Below are 23,046 nucleotides of genomic sequence, written 5' to 3'. Positions count from 1 at the left end.
GTGGCTGGGCTGAATGATAGCCTTTGGCAAAATATAATTAGGACACAGTTAAGCGAGGCTACTAAGTATCGTGTCTGCATCCCCTTTTATTGGCAGATTTTTCGCTTCCTACGAGAGATTCGAGTTTCTACCCATGCCCACGTCTTGAGCGGTCTGTATACGTGTACGTCTGCAGCCGTACACACTCAAATCACAGATGGAGGAGACCTCGGATTAGGGAAGATTTTCCCTCATTTAATACACAATTGAATGACACAGTTCGGAGGATAAACCTGCTCAAAGAGGCACAAGAATAGTCAGAGTGAGGCGAGTGCAGGGCATCATGGGTAGTCTGTATGTACTGTGTATAAGGCCAGAGATTCCAGCCATTCATTGTTTGCTTGGACACAGTAAAAACAGCGTCTTTTTTCTCATTATTGTTATGTAATTGTTACCAAATACATACGTCGGTGCTCAAATTGGAGCAATAACGAGAAAACAGTGTGACATATGTAAAAAGATAAAGGTCAGTTCCACTCCAGACAAAGGCGTTGATCTGGTTCATGCGTTTTCAGTATGCAGGAACGGGAAATGGCTGATTAGACACTAGATTTGTGTGTTTATGTCACACAACGCGTGCATGTTTGACATCTTTGACGCGTTGGTGGTGAATTCACTGTCACAGGCTTTACGTGGCTCTCGCAGCCCGGTCCTGTGGCTGGAGTCTGGACCGGAAACCTGGAAACCGGCGCCGCGGCTGCTGCTGCTGCTGAGTGAAGTGTTGTGACAGCTGGAGACGGATGGACGCGATGTGACGTGGCTCTTCCCCCTGAGGAGCGCCTCTAATACATTGTGGGGATCTATTTCATTTAGCTCCATCACATCAAAGTTTGACTTCATCCCGTACTTTACTTTATTCTGAAGACGTCTGCCTCATGCTTTAAACGTACAGTGATGTCATAGTTGCTGCATTGGGTTGAATGAGTGGCCAGTGTAAATACAGAACTCTCGCTGTGAAAAAAGATTTGATCTTTTTTGGGGGGGCTATTTAAGATCATGTCATCGGGACAGAGGCTGAGGCTGTCCCTCATTTTGCTTCTACTCTTGAGCGGAGGGACCTGCTGACGGGGCGCCCGGACCCTGAACGCAGCACGGTGCAGAGAGGAGTCATCATGTTACACTACATCATATCCATGTCTGGCTCCGCTCACGTGAGGTGAGGGGGATTGAGCCTGGGATTGTTGAGGGATTAGTCAGCAGGACTTACCAGATCCACAGACTCAGAAATGAAGCGAGAAGGGGAGCAGAGGTCACATCGTCCCTGGAGGGATGAGGAGACGCACGGTGACCTCCGCAAACTTTTGTGCCAGAAACGATTTCTCTTTCCCCTGTGGTGTTTGGCCCTCTTTCACACGTGCAGTGTCTCGTTCGCTCACTCTCTCTCTCACTCATCTACACATTGTACACATCGCTCTCCTCTTCATCTGCTCGCCCACCTTCCCAGCCCCCACAACCAATCCCCTAATTCTGCTGCCTCCACTGCTGTCAGGGAAGGACGGAAGGCGTGCCCTGTGTGGTTCCTACCTCGCTCGCTCTCTCTCTCTCTCTCTCTCTCTCTCTCTCTCTTTATCCTCTGACCATATCGGGGACACTTATTCACAGTTTCGGTGTTTTCTGCTGTTGAAGGAATTAGCAGCGTGAACTCTTCTTTCCTGGTGGGAGTTACTGGTTATTTGAACTGATTTTCAAACTGGAGACACAGACTGACTCTGACTGCTGGGATCATTTGATCCAGCTTCATCTGTCTGGGTCGGGTGACTGGGAACCCTGTGAGTTGGACATTGGTCACTTTTCCTCCTGCAGTTTTCCACTTTAGCGTAATCCACCCGCTTCATCTCTTCTTTTGCTTGTTTTGCAATGGGAATTTAAACTTTTGTTTGTAGCGTTTGTTCAGATTCTTTGTTAATGTTTGTAATGTTGCTTTGAGATTTGTAGAAAACATGTTTAGTTCACATTTTATATATTTAATGTTACTATAAGATTTTAATGCTGTTTATAATCATTATATATGTTTTATATATTTATTTATATATTTTTCTTTGGTCTACTGTGTAAAATGATCTTGTTATTATGCATTAGTAACTCAGATATGTTACATGAGTCAATGATGCTATTTTGCATCTGTGTTGTGAACGATTAGTTTCAGAATCCCAGTCTCCCACGTTTGGTGCTTCTGGGATGCTCTCGTCCATTATTCCAAACGCGCATCACGCACCCGCCACAGCCATCCTAATCCTAAGTGATTCATTATGGCTGGGTGTGATTGGATTTGATCCTGACACAGAGACGCACAACACGCTCCTCCAAAAGCACGAGCCGCTGCAGAGAATGAGCATGTGCTACTTTGCAGCTGTGGCCTTTACAGTGACCTGCGCCGTTTGCTGTTTCAGGTGACGTCCAGATGGTGGAGATCCCCAGGAGGGAGATGGAGGTGGTGAGAGGTCAGATGGTGGTGTTACAGGCCTGGTACAGCCCCATCTCAGACATTTCGAAAAACTCCGTCATCTGGCACTTTGTGGGGAACGAGTCCAAGCAGGTGAGGAGGTCTGATGAGAAATCTGGGGATCTGCTGCTTGCTCCATTTTTAGTTTCAATGCATGACATCAGTAAAACATCCTCACAGGTGACAGCTTGCTGCGAACGCTGGTGCTGATGTTGGATGTGCGCTGCATCTGCTCATACAGACACTGTGTTTGTTTACGTGTCGGGTGCTCGTGAGCTTATCTCAGAGCGAAAATCTGCCTAAAATTCAACATCCACCATCTGTACATATCAGGATTATCTTTATGAAGGATGTTGACGCGTGTACGGTTAATCTGGACCTTAATATGGCTGCGCGAATAAAAATGTGTCGGCTCCAATGACGGGGGAGACGTCTCGCGTGCACATGAGCACCGGGTGGATTAGCGGGTGTGTGGCGTCTCCTGTGCAGGTGATCAACTTCAGCTCAGGTGAGGTCGGACACGGGCAGAACGAGTTCACCAAGAGGGCGGGCTTCAGCGTGGCCATGCCGTCAGCCAACCTCTCCATCTACATCAACAACACCCAGGAGTCGGACTCCGGACGCTACGTCTGCAACGTCATCATCCCCGGAGCTGTTGGCATTTCTGGAGAGATGCGCCTTAATGTCAAAGGTAATGAACCGCGGTGTCAGGGGAATTTCAAAGGTTAGATATAATCAGAACAGCCCGTGATGCAGCTCTCGCAGTTCCCTGGATTTAAAAAGCGGGACAGCGTAAACACTGAGCATATTTAGAAGGATTTTTGGATCGCCACAGTCGGTTAAAAATCTGATATTTATGTGACTAAGCACCGCCCGAGTAAAACTCATCTGCGGTTTTGGGATCTGCCGGCCCACGAGGCCGTTATATCACCGTCCGACAGCAGCCGGAGGCGAGCGGGCGCTGGGGGGGGATTAAAACTGCTGAATAAGATCAATAAGAGGCTGTTCGTCCTCTGTCCAGTCCCTCCGTCTCCCCCCGTTTGCACCTTGACAGGAAACCCGGTGGTGAAGGGCAACGTGACGCTGACCTGTAAGTCCAGTCACGGGAAACCGGTCCCTCAGTACAAATGGACCAAGGCGGCGCCCCTGTCGGAGGTCTTCTTCTCGCCCATGCAGAGTAAGTGTTTCCTCTGTACTAACACAGCCCAGTGTAACCAGTCTCCCAGTGACACTCGCCATCACTAACGCCACCACCCTCCGAGTGTTTGAATCCACTGTTGGTTCAATACAAACTTAGTGCGCCTGCTCTCTTTTACTGTGCGTCCCAGACGGGTGGGACTTGATAAATATGTTTATCAGGCTTACAGTTTCTAAGTCGCCTTATTCTAAATCTACTTTGTTGCTCTTCTGTACACACGACATATTGCCTAAGGGGTGGGGGGTCATTAACTGATTTAAAGGATTAATCCAGACATTGTAAAACCACTTTAAACTCATTTTGGCAGCTTGTGTTATAGAACCCCCTTTTTTATAGGTTCTCGTCGTTGAATGGTTGATTGACAGTTTCATGGAGCCCCGTCGTGCAGAGCGTCAGTGGGAACAGGTGGTTGTTCTGAATGCACCTCAGGGGAAGACGTGTGATGAACCCCTCCTTGGACGCGGCGGTGGCCGTGCGAGAGGGGGGGGGGGGGCGACGTTTGTTGATGTAGATCAGCAGCTAAAACTCCATCTGCTTCTGAACAACGGGACTTAGGATGATTGATTGCGTATTGACTTAACTGCTCTGAGCTGCGGCTTTCATCTCTTTATTGCTCAGACGTTCTCAGACTCGCGCCGTCGGATGAAAGCTGCTCCCTCTGATTGTGAACCAGCCGACACCGCTGTGTGCGTTTCTCCTTCTCCGGACCCGTGTGTGCGCTCTCTATGACGCCGCCGCCGTCTGCACTCGCTGCTTATCGGTTTCAGCAATTTCTGTGTTTTCCCTCTCTCTCTCTATTTCTCTCTCTCTCTATGTCTCTCTCTTCCTCTCTCTCTATTTCTCTCTCTCTCTATGTCTCTCTCTCTCTTTCTCTCTCTCTCACTCTCTCACTCTCTCTCTCTCTCTCTCTCTCTCTCTCTCTCTCTCTCTCTCTCTCTCTCTCTCTCTCTCTCTCTCTGTGCTGATCCTCTCTCGGCACTCCTCATTTCCTGTTGACCTTGGTGCCTAATCTAACAAGCCCCATGTCATTACTTGATCAACCCCTCTAAGAGGCATAAGTTGGATTTGGGACTGAGAGTGTAGGGCTGTAGCACACCATTCCTTCACTGAATCTCCTGTCATTCAGTCTTTTTTTATCTCCTTTTTCTTCTGCAAAACAAACAAACAAAAAAAAAAAAAAAAAAAACAGAATGGAGAGCCTGTCCTCAGCCCATGCTTGTCCTTGGGTTCATGGGTAAGGGTTTTCACTCACCTATTCTCCCAACTCCATCTCATCGTCACTTGCGACCGGTAGCGTCCCGTTTTGAGGAGTCACGGTCTCCAGAGCCGACTCCTCGAATCACAGCCGTCAAAAGCTTTAAAGGAGAAAAAAAATCAACCCCGTGTGGAGGAAAATCTGGACACAGATGAAATCAGAAACGTGTGGATGCTAAGCTGTCCACGGACAGGAGATTGTCAGCATCCAGTAATTAATCTCATTTTGTGGGGGAAGGGGTGAATTTGTCCTTTAAAGCTTTATAGTGTTTGTGTTAGAAATAGACGTCACCCATTTTCCATTGTGTGCATTGAGACATCAGGCTGCGTGAAAAGCATCTTTATGGAGCAGGCGTGACTCTGGACACAGAACCAATGATGGTGTTAATAACACAGTCTCTTAAAGCCGCGTGTCGAGACCACAGGTGCAGCAGCAGCAACGCTCCCGTCTTTAGATGAAGCAGTGGCTCCTGTAACATACCCCCTCCAGCGCTGCTGCTGCTGCTGGAACCTTATCGCAGCGCCCGCTGGAACCGGCTCCAAGCAACGGCGCTAATCTGTCAAAATTGGGTTTGGTACCTCACAGCTGGTTTTCAAGTCCCAGGATTAAGTAATCACAGAGGGACAGGTGCATATTAGACTCATCTGCCGCTGTTTCGCTCCTGCTTTGATCTCCGAGGCCCGGTTCCATTGCTTCGGTCAGAGGTGAACAAAACGTATGGCAGCTACAGTATCTGCTAATAGACTTTCTGCTTTAACCACTGTCATTTTCAAAGCGTTTTTTTTTATTTAAGGCGCACAGTAAGTAAAAACAACTTTGAACCAAGCGACGCTCTTGGTTACCAGCTTCGCTCTGTGTTTCGTGTGCAGCCACCTTTCAATCCGGCTCCAGATGGTGAGCACCAAACACAAAGCCCCGCGCTGCTCTCACCCACCCAAAGTTTGGGGATGAAGGCAGCTGTTTGGACACGCTGATTGTTGAGGATTTTCTGGTCTCTTGCATTAATATGTTGCTGGCGTAATGTGAACCTTGGCTTTTTTATCTGGGATGATTTGAATGAATCCCTGGTTTGCATTACTTTTCTGTCTTTGGGGATTGACTCGGTGCAGAAGGTGTTCACTACACTATCACCCATCACACACTCGACCCCCACGAGAGCAAAGACGCACCGCATCTTACATTCTGACGTGTAAGATTGGATTTCAGAGGATTTGTTATTATAAGTCCCTCATAAAGCTTGTTTAAATGTTTACAGCAACACGGCTTTTTAATGCCAGATGTGCCAGAAAAGGAAAAAAAAAAGGACTGTTTGTCGGGCGCAAACGCGTCACGAGCGCACTGAGACGGCTGAACGCACACTCATGGTGGCGCCGCGTCGTAACCTTGGTGCGAGAAAACGCTAAACTAAATCTGTTGATGAACAGGATCACGGCGCCGCGGAGCCGCTCGCTGCCAAACTGCACACGGCGGCACAGGAAATGAGCCAATGCTAGATTACTCTGTGGATTAAGGCTGCGCATTCAGCACTGCCATGATACTTGACACAAATATTTCATTTACAGCACAGGTGGTTTTGTGATACACCGCTCCGATTACTAAATTAATTATTTAATACTACATTTACTGTCTGCAGCAGTAATGTTAAACGTTTTACTGATACGGAGACAGATAACTCCTCCCGTAGCCTCATTTCCACTTCTATCTTCAAGTTACTGTTAGAGTTAAGTGGCTCAGATAGTTCCCAAACACGTAACTGTGTGGTGTCCACGCTCCTGTCAGTCGTTTCCTTGGTGACAGTAGTTCTAGCGAACCTACCGGCACAAATGGCGTCAGTCTGCGATAATGAAAAGTGTTTAAGTGTGTGGTTGTGTTGCAGACGAGAGACACGGCACCCTCAGGCTCAACAACCTGACTAAAAGCATGTCAGGGAAGTACGTGTGCCGAGCCAGCAACACGGCCGGCTCCGACAGCTGCTCCATCAACCTGGAGGTCATCACCTGTACGTGCACGGCAACAAAGACTGCATTATTTTTGCCCGACGTTGCGTCGGCCTCGCTGAGTGTGAACGCCGTCTGCGATCTGTTTCCCAGCTTCCAACGCAGGCGTGATGGTGGGGGCCACTCTGGGCTCGGTTCTGGGGCTGGTGGCCATCGTGCTCTTCTTCCTCTTCGTCCTGAGGAGGAGACGGGACACCGAGGAGGAGCTGGCCAACGAAATCAAGTGAGTCCCAGCGCGTGCAGTTCAGCGCGACGCGAATGAAGCGATAACGTTCAGGTTTGGTTGGAGAGACGAAGCCATTTGGATTCACTCTGTTCAGTAAAATGCTACAGACGGTTTCCTTCCTTTTGTAAAAACGACGCCCGGTTTCGCTAGTAACCGGGTTCTGAGTGAGAGACTCTCACAATCATTGTCCCGTGCGTGAGTGGGAGACATGGTCTCTGTGCAGGTATCACACTGGTTGCTTAAGGGGACCAGCACTTACCTGGGTCTGGGTCTGATGCCAATCCCTGCCTCAGATGGTGAAGCAGATGAGTGGTATCACTGTCACACGCTATACAGGAAAATCTACTCAATGAAGAATGAATGGAGGCTCTTATTGTATAGTTGTTTTTTTGTCTCATGCACTCTTTTCTCTCTATTTCAGGGAGGACGCTCAGGCGCCAAAGCGAGTGTCATGGGCCAAGAGTAACACAGGCTCCGACATTGTGTCCAAGAACGGCACGCTGTCCTCAATAGCCACCAGCCCTCGGCCCCGGGACCCCCACCAGCCCAACTTCCACTACCCGTACTCGCCCACCTCGGCCTCGGACGCAGGCTCCGTCATCAACGCCTACCAGCTGCGGCCGGGAGAGGCCAACACCTTGCAGGGACTGCCCGGCTACAACCTGGGCGGCACTCCCTCGCGCAAACACAAGCGGCCCCCCAGCGCCAACGGGGGCCCCCCGCAGGGCCTCAGGAGCCCCGCGGTGGCGGTCGCCGTCCCCGGCAGGACTGACAGGGCTCAGCCTCAGGCGCCGCCGCTCACCGTGTCCCCGCAGATCAGCTCCTCCACGCTGACGCGCATGGGAGCAGTCGCCGTCATGGTGCCGGCCCAAAGCCAAGCTGGCTCGCTGGTGTAGGCGCCGGTGGGGAAGCAAAAGACGGCGGCTGCTGATGGACAGGAAGTGGCCTTGAATGGGAAAACGACCCGGCAGGTTGCGAGAGGAGTCTCACAGGCAGCTTGTGCTTTGTTTGCACAAGTTCTACTTTGTTTTTTTAATTAACTAGTAGTGTTAACTTCAGTTTCTTTTGTATTCTGCATTATGACTCATTGAAGAGAAATATATTTTTTATTTATACTTAGGAAGATTGAATTTTCCTTACAACTTATCTTATCACCATACCATCTTATCAAAATGGCTTTCAAACAACAATAATCTGTTATTTATTATTTTAATTACATTACAAAAACATTAACAATAATGTTTCAAAAGAGTTTTCTGCAAAATGCTTAATGTTTCAGTTACATTTTTATTTTTAATGTATCAAAATATAAAAGCATTGCTATGATTTTATTCTCTTTGCATTGTGGCACACACACACAGTCAGTCACACTTCTCAGGCTGAATGCACTACACCCAGAGAAAATGAAACTAATAGCTTTCTTACAGAATCGTACTTTGTAGATTTACAATTTGAAAGGTGTCAAATGTCTTAGTTCATTTAGTGTAGATTAATGGATGTGAATGAATGACTTTTTTCATTCAAAATTAAATCCTGCAGCTCAGAGTCTGATTTATTAAGAGTTTGAGTGTACAAACCATAAGCTAATCTACTATGGGTGCATGCTGAAGAGTGTGCCTTTATAAATAAACGGTAGCTTCCAGTATCTAGTGATTAGACCAAGACTAAATTAAAATAAATTTAAAATAATATGTACTGAAAATTAACAAATGAAAATCCAACTTTGCTTTTGAATTGTGGTTCAACAGAAAAAATTTAACAAGAGGAAAACCTCTGAATTCGAATAGTCAGATAACCCAGGACAACTTCCACACAGATTGGAGGTCAACTCCAAGGTCAAAGTACATGGTGTCAGATTGATCCATCCGCTGCATTTTGAGCCGGAGTGGATTTAATGGCAGACAACGAAGGAAGATTCCGCTGTCCACAACAAATAAAAAAAACATATAAATCCATCTATGAATCATGAAACATGGAGGAGGCTTTGTTCTGGTGCTGCAGAACAGCAGCAGGCTCAGGCATCTGTGCAGAGTACCATAAAAGACTAAAACAATCTTTTAAAAAATCTTTTACCGATACACAACTCAAGCAATGTCTGATTTTTATCAGTTAATTCTCTGTAAAACTTTACTTTAGTCGGTTTCAAGTGATTTCATTGACTACTGTGGGGTTTTCCTTTCTTTAATCGACAGGTAACAAAACTTCCATGTGTTCAAATATAAGGCTGCCTTCACTAAGTTTGGTTTACTCACAACACATCCAGCAACAGAAGGCATCTGTTCCTTCAGCCTACTACTCATCATTTGGGAGTTTAATAAGTCTGGCCCCAAAAATGCAAAGAGTAGAGAGGTTTGAATAATTTGTAAAACTATTGTTCTGTATGACTTTTCCCTGTTATGATAGAATGTAACCAACACAGTGTTGAAGTTGATGGTTTCCAGCTTTTCTGTTCATAAGGTGCTTGGTATAGGATACAGTACAGTTAGTTCATTGTAATGGCAGAGAAAACTATTGATTTTAACCTAAATTCAACCTATTTTCCTGCTGATGTTTGGTTTTTGTATTTTAACTAATGTAGCAGTGATTTGAGGCTGAGATGCTACATGTACTGTAGCACCTTTAATACAGTTGTGATTGTTGGCATTTTTTCAATAAAGTGTTCTGGATTATAGACTGAAACACAACCATATTATTCATGTGAACTGCTCCCATAAATAACCAGAAATCCCTAGTTAGCATGATTCAGGAGGTCAATGAAGAGGTTGAATCCTTCTATTAAAGTTAGGATCATTTTATTCGGAGTGCCTGCAGGTGGAGTTTGTCTGCAGCGGTGCACGGCAAATGCTTTTCTGCTACTACACACAAAAATATAGTAACCATAGAGTGAAATCAGACGTGAAAGGCCGCTTTAGGAACAAGGACACTAAGGCTGGATGCATTAGTGGAGCATAATAAAAATAGATCATCAAAACCTCTCCCCCAGACTGACTGAAAAGAGAATTTTTAAATAGAAATAGAAACAGCTAATTATTTCTTTCACAGTAGCAGCTTCACATGAAACATGTTTTTGGATTCAAACTGTGCCCATGATACAGAATCGGTAAGTCAGACTTAATTAGATATCAGTCACTGATAAATGTCTGTTGATCAAACACATCATGTGTATAAGGACTGTACTTATACTATATTGTGCTGTGCTTTGAAATGAATGCTGATGTAGACAGTGAAGCAATGTACTAATCACAAGCATCATTCATCTCAAAAGGACCACATATGGAAACAACACTAGTATTTGATATGTGAATGTAACAAACAAATGAAAAAACTACAATGGTGGAAATAGTGGAAATAGTCTTTTTCCACCTTTTGAGAAATGTGCTGAGGACATTTTAGTAACAAACTGGACATGTAGACCTACACAATGGAGTCACTGTTGGAGTCATATGATCATCCAGGTAATAGGATTTTTTATGCTTCTGTCAAGAGACTTCGAGAAATAATCATCCGCATTACTTCATTTGTGCCTTTAAGAAAAACAAAAACAGGAATGAACTCAATCTATAATCTTCTGACACATTTAAGAAATTAAGAGCGAGATCACCATCACTAAAGCTCACCTTCTAGGATCTGATGCACTCTGATGTCACGCACAAACTGCTGCACGGCGTAGTCTTTGAGGTAGCCATAGCCACCATGCATCTGGAGCGCCTGGTTACAGATCTGTTGAGTAGGACAAGGTAATAATGCACGAGTGCAAACATGTAACCGTTTTAGGACTAAAAGTTTGTTCAGTATTGAGCAATACTAACATGAAAGCACTGGTCTGTGGCAAAAAGCTTGGCCATGGAGCATAGGGGAACAGCATCAGATCGGTCCTCCTGCAGCGCCGTGGCAGCTTCACGCACCAGAAGACGGGAGGCAACCAACTTTGTGGCCATTTCTGCCAGTTTGAACTGAAGAAACTACAGAGGGCAGAAGGAAAAGATCGTCACTAGGAGGAGCAGAGGACACTGATGTGGAAACCTGGTTCTCCACTCACTTGGTTGTTGGAGAGGGTTTCTCCAAACTGTTTGCGTACCAGAAGATGATCCCTCGCTAGCTGTACGGAGGCATGAGCCGCCCCGAGAGAACAGGAAGCTGGAAGCAGAGTGAGTAATTGAAATCTGCTGATGGATGACCACACACTATGCTCAACACTCGGAGACAGTCACCAGGGCAAAGGCTCTCCTCTCCCTCTCGCTAAAGGCAGGGTATGGAATAATGATAAATGACTGGAGGGAAGTCAAACTGAAATGTCAGGTCCACAGCAATTCTGTTTTTGTAAACTTTGTTCATGTTAGAATGACCTTTTTTCTTCTATTTTAATGAATGTAGATGCACTCCTAGTATTTAACAACCCTATCATTTAGATTTTTCTCAATAATTTACATTTTCTACTTCACAGCAAATGTATGATTCCCGTAAAATGGTGGCAACTTCCTCCTCACCAATATTAATCCTGCCTCCATTCAGGCCTTTCATGGCGATGCTGAAGCCTTGTCCTTCCTCACCAAGCCTGTTAGTCACTGGAACCGCACAATCCTCGAATATGACCGCTCTGGTTGGCTGAGAGTTCCAGCCTACCTGCAGAGCACATCGGGCAACAACCAAATAACTATGACCTAATTCTGCCATCTAGTGGCTCTAAGCGAACACTTGCACAGAGAAAAGCACTCTACCTTCTTTTCTTTTTTGCCAAAGGTCAGGCCTGGTGTTCCCTTCTCCACCACCAAACAGGAGATGCCTTTGGGTCCTTTACCTCCCGTCCTGCACATCACAACATACAGGTCGGTGTCTCCTCCTCCACTGATGAAGGCCTGAAAAGTCACCACAGCAGAGACATGGTTGTGGCCCACCAGTGTCTTTGAAAGGCAACAATTTATGTTAAAGCACTGATAAATATGCACAGAGTAAACATGCTAGAACCTTTGATCCATTTAATATGTAATGGTCCCCTTTCTGCTGTGCAGAGGTCAGAAGAGAGGCAGCATCACTGCCACTGCCTAAAATTAAAGATCACACATATTATGACTTTTGATGATATTTGCTGGAGTTACTCTTCAAAATACTGAACAGACCTGGTTCAGTGAGACAATAGGAGGCAAATTTTTCCATCAAACATAAATCAGGACAGAATTTCTCCCTCTGCTCATTATTACCAAAGGTGTCTATCATCCAAGCACACATGCTAAAAAACAAAAAAACACAGGGTAAGATTCAAGTTTATTATTGGAGGAAGGAAGTGTTCTTCTTGTAACCAAACAAATAGTCTTTTATATTATCACTAAACTGTCAACATACTTGTGGATACTCATGTAAGCTGTGGTGCTAACACATCCTGTGGACAAGGCCTCAAAGATGATCGATGTGTCAAGGCGGGACAGGCCTGATCCTCCAACATCCGGCTGAACGTAGATTCCACCAAACCCCAACTGAGCTGCTTTCCGCATCGTCTCCACTGGAAAGATCTCCTAAAAAAAACAACAACAAACTCATTTAAAAAAAAACAGTGTTGAATGGTGCAATGGTGGTCTGATTTTAGTCTGATCTCCACATGTGCGTGACATAGTACCTTTTGGTCCCATTCTGCCATGTGTGGACTCATTTCATTTGCTGCAAAGTCAAAGGCCACTTTCTGGAACTCCTTCTGTTCGTCTGTGAGTCCATGAGAAGCTGTCGCCAAAGATCAAAGTACAAATATACCACACGTACAAATGCATGTAGCAAATAATATGCAATCATGCTGGAGCAGGAAGTTGCGTGACTGTCAGCAAACTAAGAGTACAGACATAGAATTGTAACTCGTAGAGCAATTCTTTTTTTATTATTTTGGGTGAATAAAACAAACGCCTACCTTTACAAACTCTGTCATTGGCTCCAAAACAAACGGCTCTAATATTTTGTTTTTATTGTTATGAGGAAACGCAAAAGGAAGCTTCTAAACAACCTGTCAAAATGCGTTGGATATAAATATATATACATATGATCACATATAGTCCCTCAGGCATCACAGCCACAGAGGAGGGCGGTGTCAACTGGGCGTGTAGCTCCCGCTGCCTTTTGACTGGAGCAGCTGTAGGACCACACCTAACCAATAGCAGGACATGAAATATTAGACTGAACTACACTAAAGTTGACTCATTCGTTTTATTTTGGGTACCGTCCCTACGGTAACGTTAAAAGTTAGGGTTCGTATCTGTTGCCTAACTAAAGTCACATTATTTGGCTGTGTTCGCATGGTTCCACTGACATTAGTTAAAATAGTGTCGAAAGTTCCACAAAGGTGCACTAACACGGGTCATTTTCATGGACTTACGGTCGATACATGACGCGATTCCTCGGCTTTGAGAGCTTTTGTTCAACGTTAAACGATGCCAGCTGCAGATGCTGGACGCAAGTCCGTTTATTCTTGCTAGCCGGCAGATGGCCGCCATGTTTACTGTAGAGTTATGACACACACACGTCCGCCCCTGTTGCTGGGAAATGTAGTTTTATCAGGATACGTTCTGGAACAGGAAGTTTCCCACTGTATGAATTTTGTTCCGTAAATGTGTTGCTTTGCTTATAAAATTTTGGGAAACATGTTAATTACTAAACTACAAAAAGCTAAAAAAATTACTATCATCCGTGTGAAACCTTTTATTTATATTATATTTTTATTAATTAAAACGGGCCCCATTACACATGTAATTTACACTTACTTTCAGATGTTTCTTACAAGCTAAATATAATAATATATAATGTAAATATAATTTATTTGCATTTGGTTTGTGAATGTTTAAACATTTTTATGGGTTTTAACTTTTTTTTACCTTTCATTCTTATTAACGAAACAGTATTTACATCCAACATAAGGATGCAAATTATGTTTGCCATTCGTGTAATATAAATAATCCCACTATCCCACTAACAGTTATAAAAAGGAGATTACGGCACGTAAATCATGCGCGCCGGCAAATTCGATTACGTCACGTGTTGTTGTTTTTTTCCGCGGGTTTTGATGGCAGACAGCTCACTTTCCTTACTGCCCAGCTAAAGGTACGACCCATCAGAGTTTACACAGCATAACTGTGGTTAGAGCTGCTTTATCATCTGTGTTGCTATCGTAACGACTTACACATGTTTGCATGTGTGGCTCGGTTTTGTGTAGAGTTGTTAAAGCTCTTCTCTAATCTCTGCCATGTCTGATCATGCGTTGAAATGCTCAGTGATGGCCGACAGACCAAAGGAAACTAAAATGCTGCATATTAATTTGACACAATCATACAGCACATATTTCAATACAACAATATACAACAAACAATATAAATTGCAAATTGGATTTACAGCCCTCGCTCTAAGGAGGATTCGCATGCTTCAGATTCATTGTGATGGCAGACAAAAAGAGCTAAATTGTCCCAATTCACTTACATGTATTTACATATAACTATATGCGTCATCATAATTTACTAGACAGCATGTAGATGTGAGCCCCCTCACGCAATGATGTGGGGCTGCTGGGCTTCTTCTGGGTCCAAGATGGATGTAAGAGGCATGTAGCATGTGTGGAGCCCAAATACCACAAATCAAATGTTAGCCACCATTTCACAGATGAGGCACCGTCAGGTAATTTGCTTCTGTTTTGACTGATGGGTCTCACTTGTGGTCAAGATCAGGCAGACGGAGCAGACCGTTAGTGCCATCACACTGGATAAAGGTCTCTGGGTCAGATCAGGGCCACACATGTTTTGAAATTTTTGCAGTCCTGTTGTGGATAATCCATTAGATCTAATAGCCTGAAACATCTTTTTACAGTTTGGTGGCAGAAAGATGCCACCAAAGAAAAAGGCTAGAGTGAGTAAAACAGCTTCAAATTCAGGTAAGGAAATAAATAAACAATGTCAGACCTGTTGTCAAGTTTGTTTGTTTTCTGCTAAGTGAGGATTAACGCCTGAGCACCACAGGGAAAGATGATGATCAGCAACCAGTCGCTTCTGGCAAGACGACAAGTGGTGGTGGAAAGAGGAAACCTGCAGCTTCTGTGGAGAAGAGCTCAGAGTCACCTGCGTCTCCTCATTACTGTCACTGGCTGCTAAAGTCTGAGCCTGAGAGCCGCTTCGAGAACGGGGTCGATGTGAAGGTACGGAGCATCATGGTGCATCATCGGCGAGTCGTTGTGGGACTCACTATGATGCCTGTGGTTGGTTCTGCAGTTTGGGATTGAGGATCTGAAGGCTCTTCCTAATCAGACTGGTTGCTGGGATGGTGTTCGCAATTATCAGGTACGAAAGAAAATTAAAACTGACTCCTGCAATGAAAAGATGAGATAAACAAAAAACGGTACAAAATTTATTTAAGTAGACTTTTTCACGTATCTTTATTTTAATGGCCTTATGCACATTTTTTCTTTTTTTTTCTCTGTGGGGATGTTTCTATGACGAAATCCATATCATCTGCAGGCGCGCAATTTCATGAGAAATATGAAAGAAGGGCAGTTGGCTTTCTTTTACCACAGCAACTGCAAGGAACCAGGGATAGCAGGCCTCATTAAAGTAAGTCACTGCTGAGCAAACTGTGCTCTTAACAAAGCCGCGGACAGAAGGGGGGCTCACTTGTCTCGGTCTCCAGATCGTCAAGGAAGCCTACGTGGACCACACTCAGTTTGACAAAAAAGACATCCACTATGATGCATCCAGCAAAGCAGACAACCCAAAGTGGAGCATGGTGAGGCTGCAGAAATACCAGCCACAGTAACCAGTGCATAGATGCTCATCCATCATTTTCTTCCGTTTCAGGTGGATGTGCAGTATCAAAGAATGACGAAGCGTTTCCTTTCCCTGTCGGAGCTGAAAAAGTACCACCTCCAGCATCGAGCCGAGGGAGGCCCACTGAAGGACATGGCTCTTTTTACCAGGGCGCGGCTTTCTGTGCAACCTTTGACCTCTGGTACGTACAGTAGGGGGGCGCTCCATCTGTTTTATTACACATCCGTGGTCTGTTTATGAAAACCTGTTCATTTTCTCTCTGCAGAGGAGTTTGACTTTGTCCTTGGTCTGGAGGACAAAGAGCCACTGTGAGTGTTATCATGAAACTGCAAACTACTGTAGCGTGCGTCACATGTAAAGTGTCATACTGTACATACTCTGTTGAGTTTTCTTGAATACCATTAAATGTATTTTTGTCTATTTATAGCTGCAGTTCAGTTTTTATTTCTCTCCAATGGATCAGCTGCTGCTTGTAAACACATTCACAGATCACATGCAACACTACATGTACTGTACTGTAGCCTTTAGGACTATGACTAGACATTTTTGTTTTATCTGTGCTGTTTTGTCTTATAACTCTTGCTGGGGCTCCTTTTTAGAAACTAGACCAGCTCACGTAGTCTTATTTCCAACCTTGTATTCTTTTAACTGTAGTTACAGCGTTGTTCGTACCAGTTTCTAAGGCCTCAATTCTAACTGCAGGCACTGCATTCTCAGGTTCTCCAACCACCCGTCCATTTCGTTCTTTTTAACTTGATAGAATTTCTTGTAACATTGTGACATTGAACTCTGATTAAATGTCAGGGTCGCATTGACCTCGTCTGCTCCATTGTCTCTTATGCTGTATCTCAAACACCGGAAGGGAACTTGAATGTATCTGACACAAATGTCAACTTGAACTCATGAATCAATTAGATTGAGTCAGGATAGATAATTCTAATTTAATGTGTTGGCAGAGGTGTGTAACCATGACAATGCAATTCTAGTCCTTAGATCCTGAAGAATACAGTTAAACAAATTCACATTTATCATATACAGTAAACACATCTACGCATTTTTTCAACAAACAAACAACCAACAACAAACCAACACAAAGCCCTGATACTTTTCCATTTGGCATCACTTTATTTGACTTCTGGGGACAAGGAGCAATTGATTAGCATTCTGCAAAAGATAGATAGTTCTAGTGTAACTTCTCTCTGGTTAAAAGACTAAAATTATATAAGAGGCAGGAGGAATTCATTTGCTTGATACACTTAGGCACAACTTCAAGTCTCTAATAAAGATGACACAGAAGACTTTCAGACCTTAATACAAACACTTTGACACCCTTTCCTAACACCACTAGAATGCTGAGGTAAAGCATTTGAACATGAAAGGTCATTCTGTGGCACTGTGTACAGTATAATCAAAGTAAACAAGCAGGAACAGGGGACAGGAAACGGTTTAGCTGGTCTTATATACATAAATGTGTTTGATAATACTTTAAAAGATCAAGGAGAAAAGATTCCAGTTTCCACTTTCACCATTATTCTGTGCAAACAAACACAAAGTGAAAACTCTCTAGCAGTGCAAAGTTATCTTGAACTTCTTGACCATAGCAATGTCAGGAATGCGTTAATTAAACATGGAATGTTGGACATACACATTTATGAACGTTCAAGACTATTCATCTGCAGTCGTTAAAGAAATTAACTTATCCCCAAGAGTTGTTAGAGTGTAACAAAGAGTCTAAAATTCACATGAAAGATTTTACACAGTGGAAACAGCAACAGTTGATTAGTCGGGTTTACATGAAGAAAAAAAACATTAACGAATAAGGTCAAGACCAGCAGCCTGAAGTGACTCTGAATGCCTCATGCAAACTGTTTCATTGTTCACATACTGTATTACTGTATGTGTCTCCCTTCTTCCACCTTTTACCTGCAGCGGCTAACAATAGAACAGCTGCTTGACCAGATGTCGTACTGTTGCACAGTTGACAGGTGTCTCCACCACTGAGTCATGGAGACTGGAGGGCAGCACCTCTACCCGCTCTCCTCCTTTGCCGCCTGCTCCAGAGCACTTTCTGAAGCAGCTGAGCCCTCAAACCTCTGGGAGGCGATGGCGGCCTGGTGGGACATGCTCTTCCTCACCACGTCGCCTTTCCTCCACAATGTGATCTCCTACACAAGGGGAAAACAATAGCTTCATGAATCATCGCAGTCACCATCCTCCACAAATGTTTAAGACCATATCAATAATGGTGCCGATGTTCTTGATACATTTAGAGCAGGGGTGTCAAAGTGGGGTCCTCCCGGGTCAGTGTCTCTGCTGGTTTTTCAACTCTCCCTGCTGATCACCTTGAACAGCTGTGTCAGTTGGCTCATCCAGCTGCTGATTGACTGAACACACCTGATCAAGGTAATCAGCAGGCTCTGGGGAATGGAGAGTTGGAAAAGCACCCCTAGTTTAGAGCTGGGGGTTAATATAAAAAAAAGTATGAAGGAAACAGTGCTTAATAAAAAAGATTAAAGATGAACTATGGTATTTAAATATGTTTAATTGCATTATGGTTAACATGCCATACACTTAAAGCTTATCTATAGTGACAATTAAAGTCATTCTAAGCTTTGGGATGTTGGGAACAAAGGGTCTTCTTAACCTGTCCTATTCTTTTGAGTCTGTGTGCAAACATCAGTGTTTATTACAAAAAAGGGAAAAATAAATAAATTAATGATGAGACGGTTTTTGTTCATTTCTCCCACTAGGGTACCTGCTGTTTGAAGTAACGTCTCTCCTCTTCATCGATCAGCACGAGGTTCAGGTAATATCGAACTGAGAACTTCTTGTTAATGTCTCGCATAGTGGGAGTCAGATCATATCCAGCCAGGAACAACCGGATGGGAATGGATTCTCCTGATATATGAAATCAAGTGTAACAAGTTAGAAAATGTCTACTTTGACACAGTGTTTTACCTTTGAAATATTTGAACGTTATTAACAAGTGTGGTTCACCTCTGACTGGAGCACCGTCCATGATCTCATATTTGGCGATAGTGTCATTTTCATGATATACACTGGGGCCAGTTCCTGTTGTCTCACGTTTGATTATGTCAATTTCCATGTGTTTAATCTTAATTCTCACCAACAGGAAGTAGATTTTTCCCACAATTACATCCTTCAGATGGTACCTGTCACCAAAAGTAAAGTAAATAATGAAAAACAAAATGTAAAAAATAAATAAATAAAACACACTCTGTCACTATGAATCTGACATACAGACTAACCTTCAACTAAACATTTTTAATAGAATATTGCCAACAATGGTTTCAGCCCTAAACAACTGGCTGATGCTTTTTGTGACTGTGACCGTGTGTAATTATCACTTCAATCATGTATTAATGTCAGACCCAGGTCAAGTGCTTATCTGTACTTAGTCGGCACAAGTTCTTCTCGTATTCTTTCAATCAAGTCAGTCACTGTGTTTATTACTTGTGTATATTGTGTAATTAAAAAGGATTTGCAAAACAAAAATTAATGATCTTTTACTTAAACTACCTTAAAATTTCACTAACAGATACAGCAAATAAAAATCTTACTTGGATTTGTTGTACTCAAATTCAATGTGGAGACAATCCTCTATTCCAACTTCCATTTTGATGGAGGAATTGAGCTCAGGGTAAGTGCTTAGCGTGTGAACCACTATGTCCATCTCTTTAACAACGTCATTGAGTCTTCTGATCACAGTAGCTCGAAGAAAGTACCTGTAAAAAGAACAAAGACAGAAGACAGTCCCACATGTTGCCCATACAACACAGGTAAACACAGATAAATCAAGTGCCTAATGTTAACACATGTTAAAGATGTACTAGTATAAAGTCACAGCCTGTAAAGTGTCTGGTCAAACATACCTCAACTTGACATTCTGGCCTGTGTAGGACTCGTAAGGCTTCTCAACATGAGTGAACTCAAAGTCGAAAGTCTGTGACTGCGTTATTTCACCCGGCCTTGCAAGATCCTTTACCAAGGAGACAAACTCGTGGTGGTTTCCTCTGTCATAATACAGCTCTTAAAAAGGGGACAGCAAAGGCAAACAAATCAGTTTCAAATCACATTTGCAAAAAAAAACATAGATCATATTATCTTCCCGAACGTGTCAAGGGGCAGTTTTTTTGAAAATGCATCATTAAAATGCAACATCCATCATGTTCCTCATCCAGTGTATTGGATTCTCTTTAGAGACCAAAGCTGGCTTTTCCTAAATTAAGACGCTCAAATTCTCTTCGTTTTTCATTATCAATATATAATAATTAATTAACCACTTCAAAAATCCTTTAAAATTATTTCTTGATTGAGGAGGCCGAAATTAACATTTCCACATAGTCTGGTATTTGTCTGACAGTTGAAGCACCCACAGATCTCAATGTTCACCATCGTGGTAGAGGCTTATTTCAATTCCTGATGATTAATTTTCTGTCAATGACTAATCAATAATAATAACAACAACAATCAATTTCAGAATTAAAGTACTGGTTGGTATCTGGTTACCAAGTGAAACAATAAAGGTTGCAGTGATTTTTCAGATCAATAATTTAAATGTAAGTAATAAACAATGGATTAGAATAAATTTATTGAATATGCTGAAGGAAAAAAAAACAAAGGCAGCAGAAATGTAACACATTTAGAGCTGTAGCAACTATATGACAACACAAACTAACGTAGATCTATTACTAACAGGTGCTAATTGTCTTTCAATTAACAGAGTGACGGCTGCAGCTTTGACTCAATCACGGGTCTGTGCAGCAGCACGTGGAGCTGCTCCACGCGCGTCCAACTCACCTATTTGACCCACGAACTCAATCTTGATGCCTTGGTGCTCCAGCCTCTTCCCGGGGTTCTTCAGTGTGACGTTCACCTTCCCACTCACAGTTTCTCCATCATAGAACAGAAAGTACTTGTCCTTCTTTCCGTCTTCGCTCTTGTGCTCAACTTTCTTCCTCGTCTCGGCATCGTTCAGAACCACGTCGATCTCCGCGCTTTGCCCGAAGCTGAAGAAACTCATCGTGGCGTTCGCTGCCTGTTAGCAAACTAAGTCAGGCCGAATCCCTGCGAATGTCCCAAAGTAGAAAAACAAACAACGCGGGGCGTGCGACCTCAGTTCCCTCTCGGAGCCCCGAACACGCTATTACGCATGGAAAAGTCAAAGCTATGTCACGGAAAGCGGCACCTTCAGCTACATGTCCGCACTCTGCTCCACCGATGAAGCTAGGAGCAAAGCGACGGCCCCGCGAACACGCACCATAAATCGTCCATTAGCAAATTAGCCGTCACTTCTCCTTTCCGTTGACTTTATTGTCAGCAACCATTAGTCTGCAGTGGCACCGTGCAGCTCTTAAACGGACACGTTCCCTGTGTGGATATATGGCTATTACATGTTTGTTTTCTAAAAGAGAAAACGGCGAGTGTTGTCAAATAATCAGGATGTACGCCACCTGCGCTGGCACAACTACTTCCGGGTAGAGGTTTTCACAATAAAACAGAGAACAAGCGGCCCATTATGCGTTTTCTTCTGTGTTTCCGGTAAAAGCCGCTTCACTGTCAAGTCTGCATAAACACTTCCATTTCATACCATCGCCTAGAAATAAAATTGTAGTTAATAATTCTTATTAGCATTAGATTGCGCTCCGTAGAAGTTGAACGAATTCACAAATACAGATAAATAGATATTTCAGTTTGCATTTCTTAATCAGAACCCATTATGATGTGATAGAGCATCATTCCAATAAGGCTACTGCCAGTTGTAGCAGATAGTTGTTAGCAGGAGAAAAGGTCAAATCATTTTTTGAAAGCTTTCACATCTCCTCCATGAGTTGTAATTGTTTTGAAATGAGGAGTTCAGCAGGTGTGTTGAACACTTTGACGACCTACTGCAAACATGTGCCACTCTCATTATTTTGAGTAAAGTAACTCAATGTGCTTATGTAAAATGCAGTGATGAAAACGAGATGATACACAGAAATGCTTGATAACAGTAGCTTTGGTGGTGCTGAAAGACTGATGCCTCTGTTTCTCTTTTATTGCCCTATACGAAAATAAACATATTAAACTGGGAGACTCCAGTCTGGATCCAGACTAATAGAGGAGTCTCTCCTGACTAAGAAAATTTAATGGATGCTACTCTCCTAAATCAGATCATTAACAACTGGAACTGCAGGGATAGTGGTGGTGGTTGATGCACAGGTGACTTAATGCTGTAAAGAGCATTCGCTTACTGTGAGGAGGTAAACATGTAAACACCACACAGAAAAGCCGTGGGAATTGAACCAATGTCCTTCCTGCCCTGAGGGAATACTAATCACTATGCCCCTGTGCCGCCCCCTGCTGCACACAATGATGCAACTGAATGTGAGTAGAGTGTAAACCTCGTATTACAAAATACAAAAAATACCCCACATTTAGATTCATTTTTTTCTTTCATTTTCTGACCATGCTGATTTTTCTTATTTCTGCCTGTTGAAGTGACGAGTATCAAGTTTAATATTTTGTGAGTTGAACACATTACAGACAGACTTAGTTTATTGAAATTTGCAATTGCTCATTTAATAATATTCTAACTCCTTGAAATCCATTATAACATATATAAGTTTTATTATATTATTATTATTATTATTATTATTATTATTATTATTATTATTATTATTATTATTATACAGTGTGCAGCATACAATTAATAAGGCTAGTGTCGACTTAAAAAGACATAGTGTATGAGACAAGCAAGAAACTGTAAAGATGGAATCATTTTAATGTACCCGCTGGTGTTTATTCTATAATGATATGCTACTGTGTAATTCATAACAACATTGGAAGGGTTTGAGTAAATCTCAGACAGACAGAACACAGTAAGATGCAGGTTACCAGTCCTTGGAGGTTCAGCATCCTGACCAAGGACATTTTGACTAACACTCAGTAGGAGCCTGTGATGGAGCCATGAAGCCTGCAGGTTGTGGGAGACCTGCTACAGTGATGCTGATTTTTATTGCAAAATTTAAAAGTACACTTACGCATGCTACCTTTCCCATCTACTCCATACAGACTTTAAACATTATCTTAAATCAAATGACAC

At 43.3% G+C, this 23,046-nt stretch overlaps 4 protein-coding genes across 6 annotated transcripts in view; 2 read left to right on the top strand and 2 right to left on the bottom strand.

The window, feature by feature from the left end:
• Positions 1–8,763, top strand: part of esamb (endothelial cell adhesion molecule b) — a 29,202-nt gene extending 20,439 nt beyond the window's left edge. Inside the window, exons 1-8 of one of the 3 annotated variants that reach the window (XM_055514010.1) lie at positions 1,557–1,808; positions 2,430–2,575; positions 2,972–3,173; positions 3,504–3,659; positions 4,870–4,914; positions 6,812–6,934; positions 7,026–7,155; positions 7,580–8,763. In XM_055514010.1, the coding sequence (XP_055369985.1) occupies positions 2,441–2,575; positions 2,972–3,173; positions 3,504–3,659; positions 4,870–4,914; positions 6,812–6,934; positions 7,026–7,155; positions 7,580–8,054 (1,266 nt within the window). In that variant the 5' untranslated portion in view covers positions 1,557–1,808; positions 2,430–2,440 and the 3' untranslated portion in view covers positions 8,055–8,763. Of the gene's footprint in view, positions 1–1,556; positions 1,809–2,429; positions 2,576–2,971; positions 3,174–3,503; positions 3,660–4,869; positions 4,915–6,811; positions 6,935–7,025; positions 7,156–7,579 lie in introns of those variants that run through there. The other 2 variants (XM_055514009.1, XM_029170985.3) reach the window with 2 other exon arrangements.
• Positions 8,764–9,928: 1,165 nt separating this feature from the next.
• acad8 (acyl-CoA dehydrogenase family, member 8) lies at positions 9,929–13,674 on the bottom strand. Its single transcript, XM_029170987.3, has 11 exons — positions 13,514–13,674; positions 12,770–12,870; positions 12,499–12,668; positions 12,276–12,385; positions 12,124–12,200; positions 11,877–12,014; positions 11,646–11,781; positions 11,198–11,295; positions 10,968–11,120; positions 10,776–10,878; positions 9,929–10,682 (listed from the first exon to the last, which is right to left on the bottom strand). Exons 1-11 carry the CDS (start codon positions 13,629–13,631, stop codon positions 10,627–10,629), a joined length of 1,260 nt encoding a protein of 419 aa, XP_029026820.1. The 5' UTR covers positions 13,632–13,674; the 3' UTR covers positions 9,929–10,626.
• A 415-nt stretch (positions 13,675–14,089) lies between these two features.
• thyn1 (thymocyte nuclear protein 1) lies at positions 14,090–19,457 on the top strand. Its single transcript, XM_029170990.3, has 9 exons — positions 14,090–14,235; positions 14,992–15,055; positions 15,141–15,316; positions 15,390–15,458; positions 15,636–15,728; positions 15,805–15,900; positions 15,972–16,122; positions 16,207–16,249; positions 18,692–19,457. The coding sequence occupies exons 2-9, from the start codon at positions 15,007–15,009 to the stop codon at positions 18,705–18,707; spliced, it is 693 nt and encodes a 230-aa protein (XP_029026823.1). The 5' UTR covers positions 14,090–14,235; positions 14,992–15,006; the 3' UTR covers positions 18,708–19,457.
• vps26b (VPS26, retromer complex component B) lies at positions 17,044–21,443 on the bottom strand. The gene is made up of 6 exons (XM_029170989.3): positions 20,763–21,443; positions 19,835–19,991; positions 19,523–19,687; positions 18,939–19,114; positions 18,697–18,839; positions 17,044–18,106 (listed from the first exon to the last, which is right to left on the bottom strand). Exons 1-6 carry the CDS (start codon positions 20,983–20,985, stop codon positions 17,969–17,971), a joined length of 1,002 nt encoding a protein of 333 aa, XP_029026822.1. The 5' UTR covers positions 20,986–21,443; the 3' UTR covers positions 17,044–17,968.
• Between the last annotated feature and the right edge of the window lie 1,603 nt (positions 21,444–23,046).

This window comes from Betta splendens, chromosome 13 (assembly GCF_900634795.4).
Source record: "Betta splendens chromosome 13, fBetSpl5.4, whole genome shotgun sequence".
Classification (NCBI taxonomy): Eukaryota; Metazoa; Chordata; class Actinopteri; order Anabantiformes; family Osphronemidae; genus Betta; species Betta splendens.
Note: the sequence above shows the minus strand (reverse complement) of the source record. Positions and strands in the feature narration are given on the sequence as shown.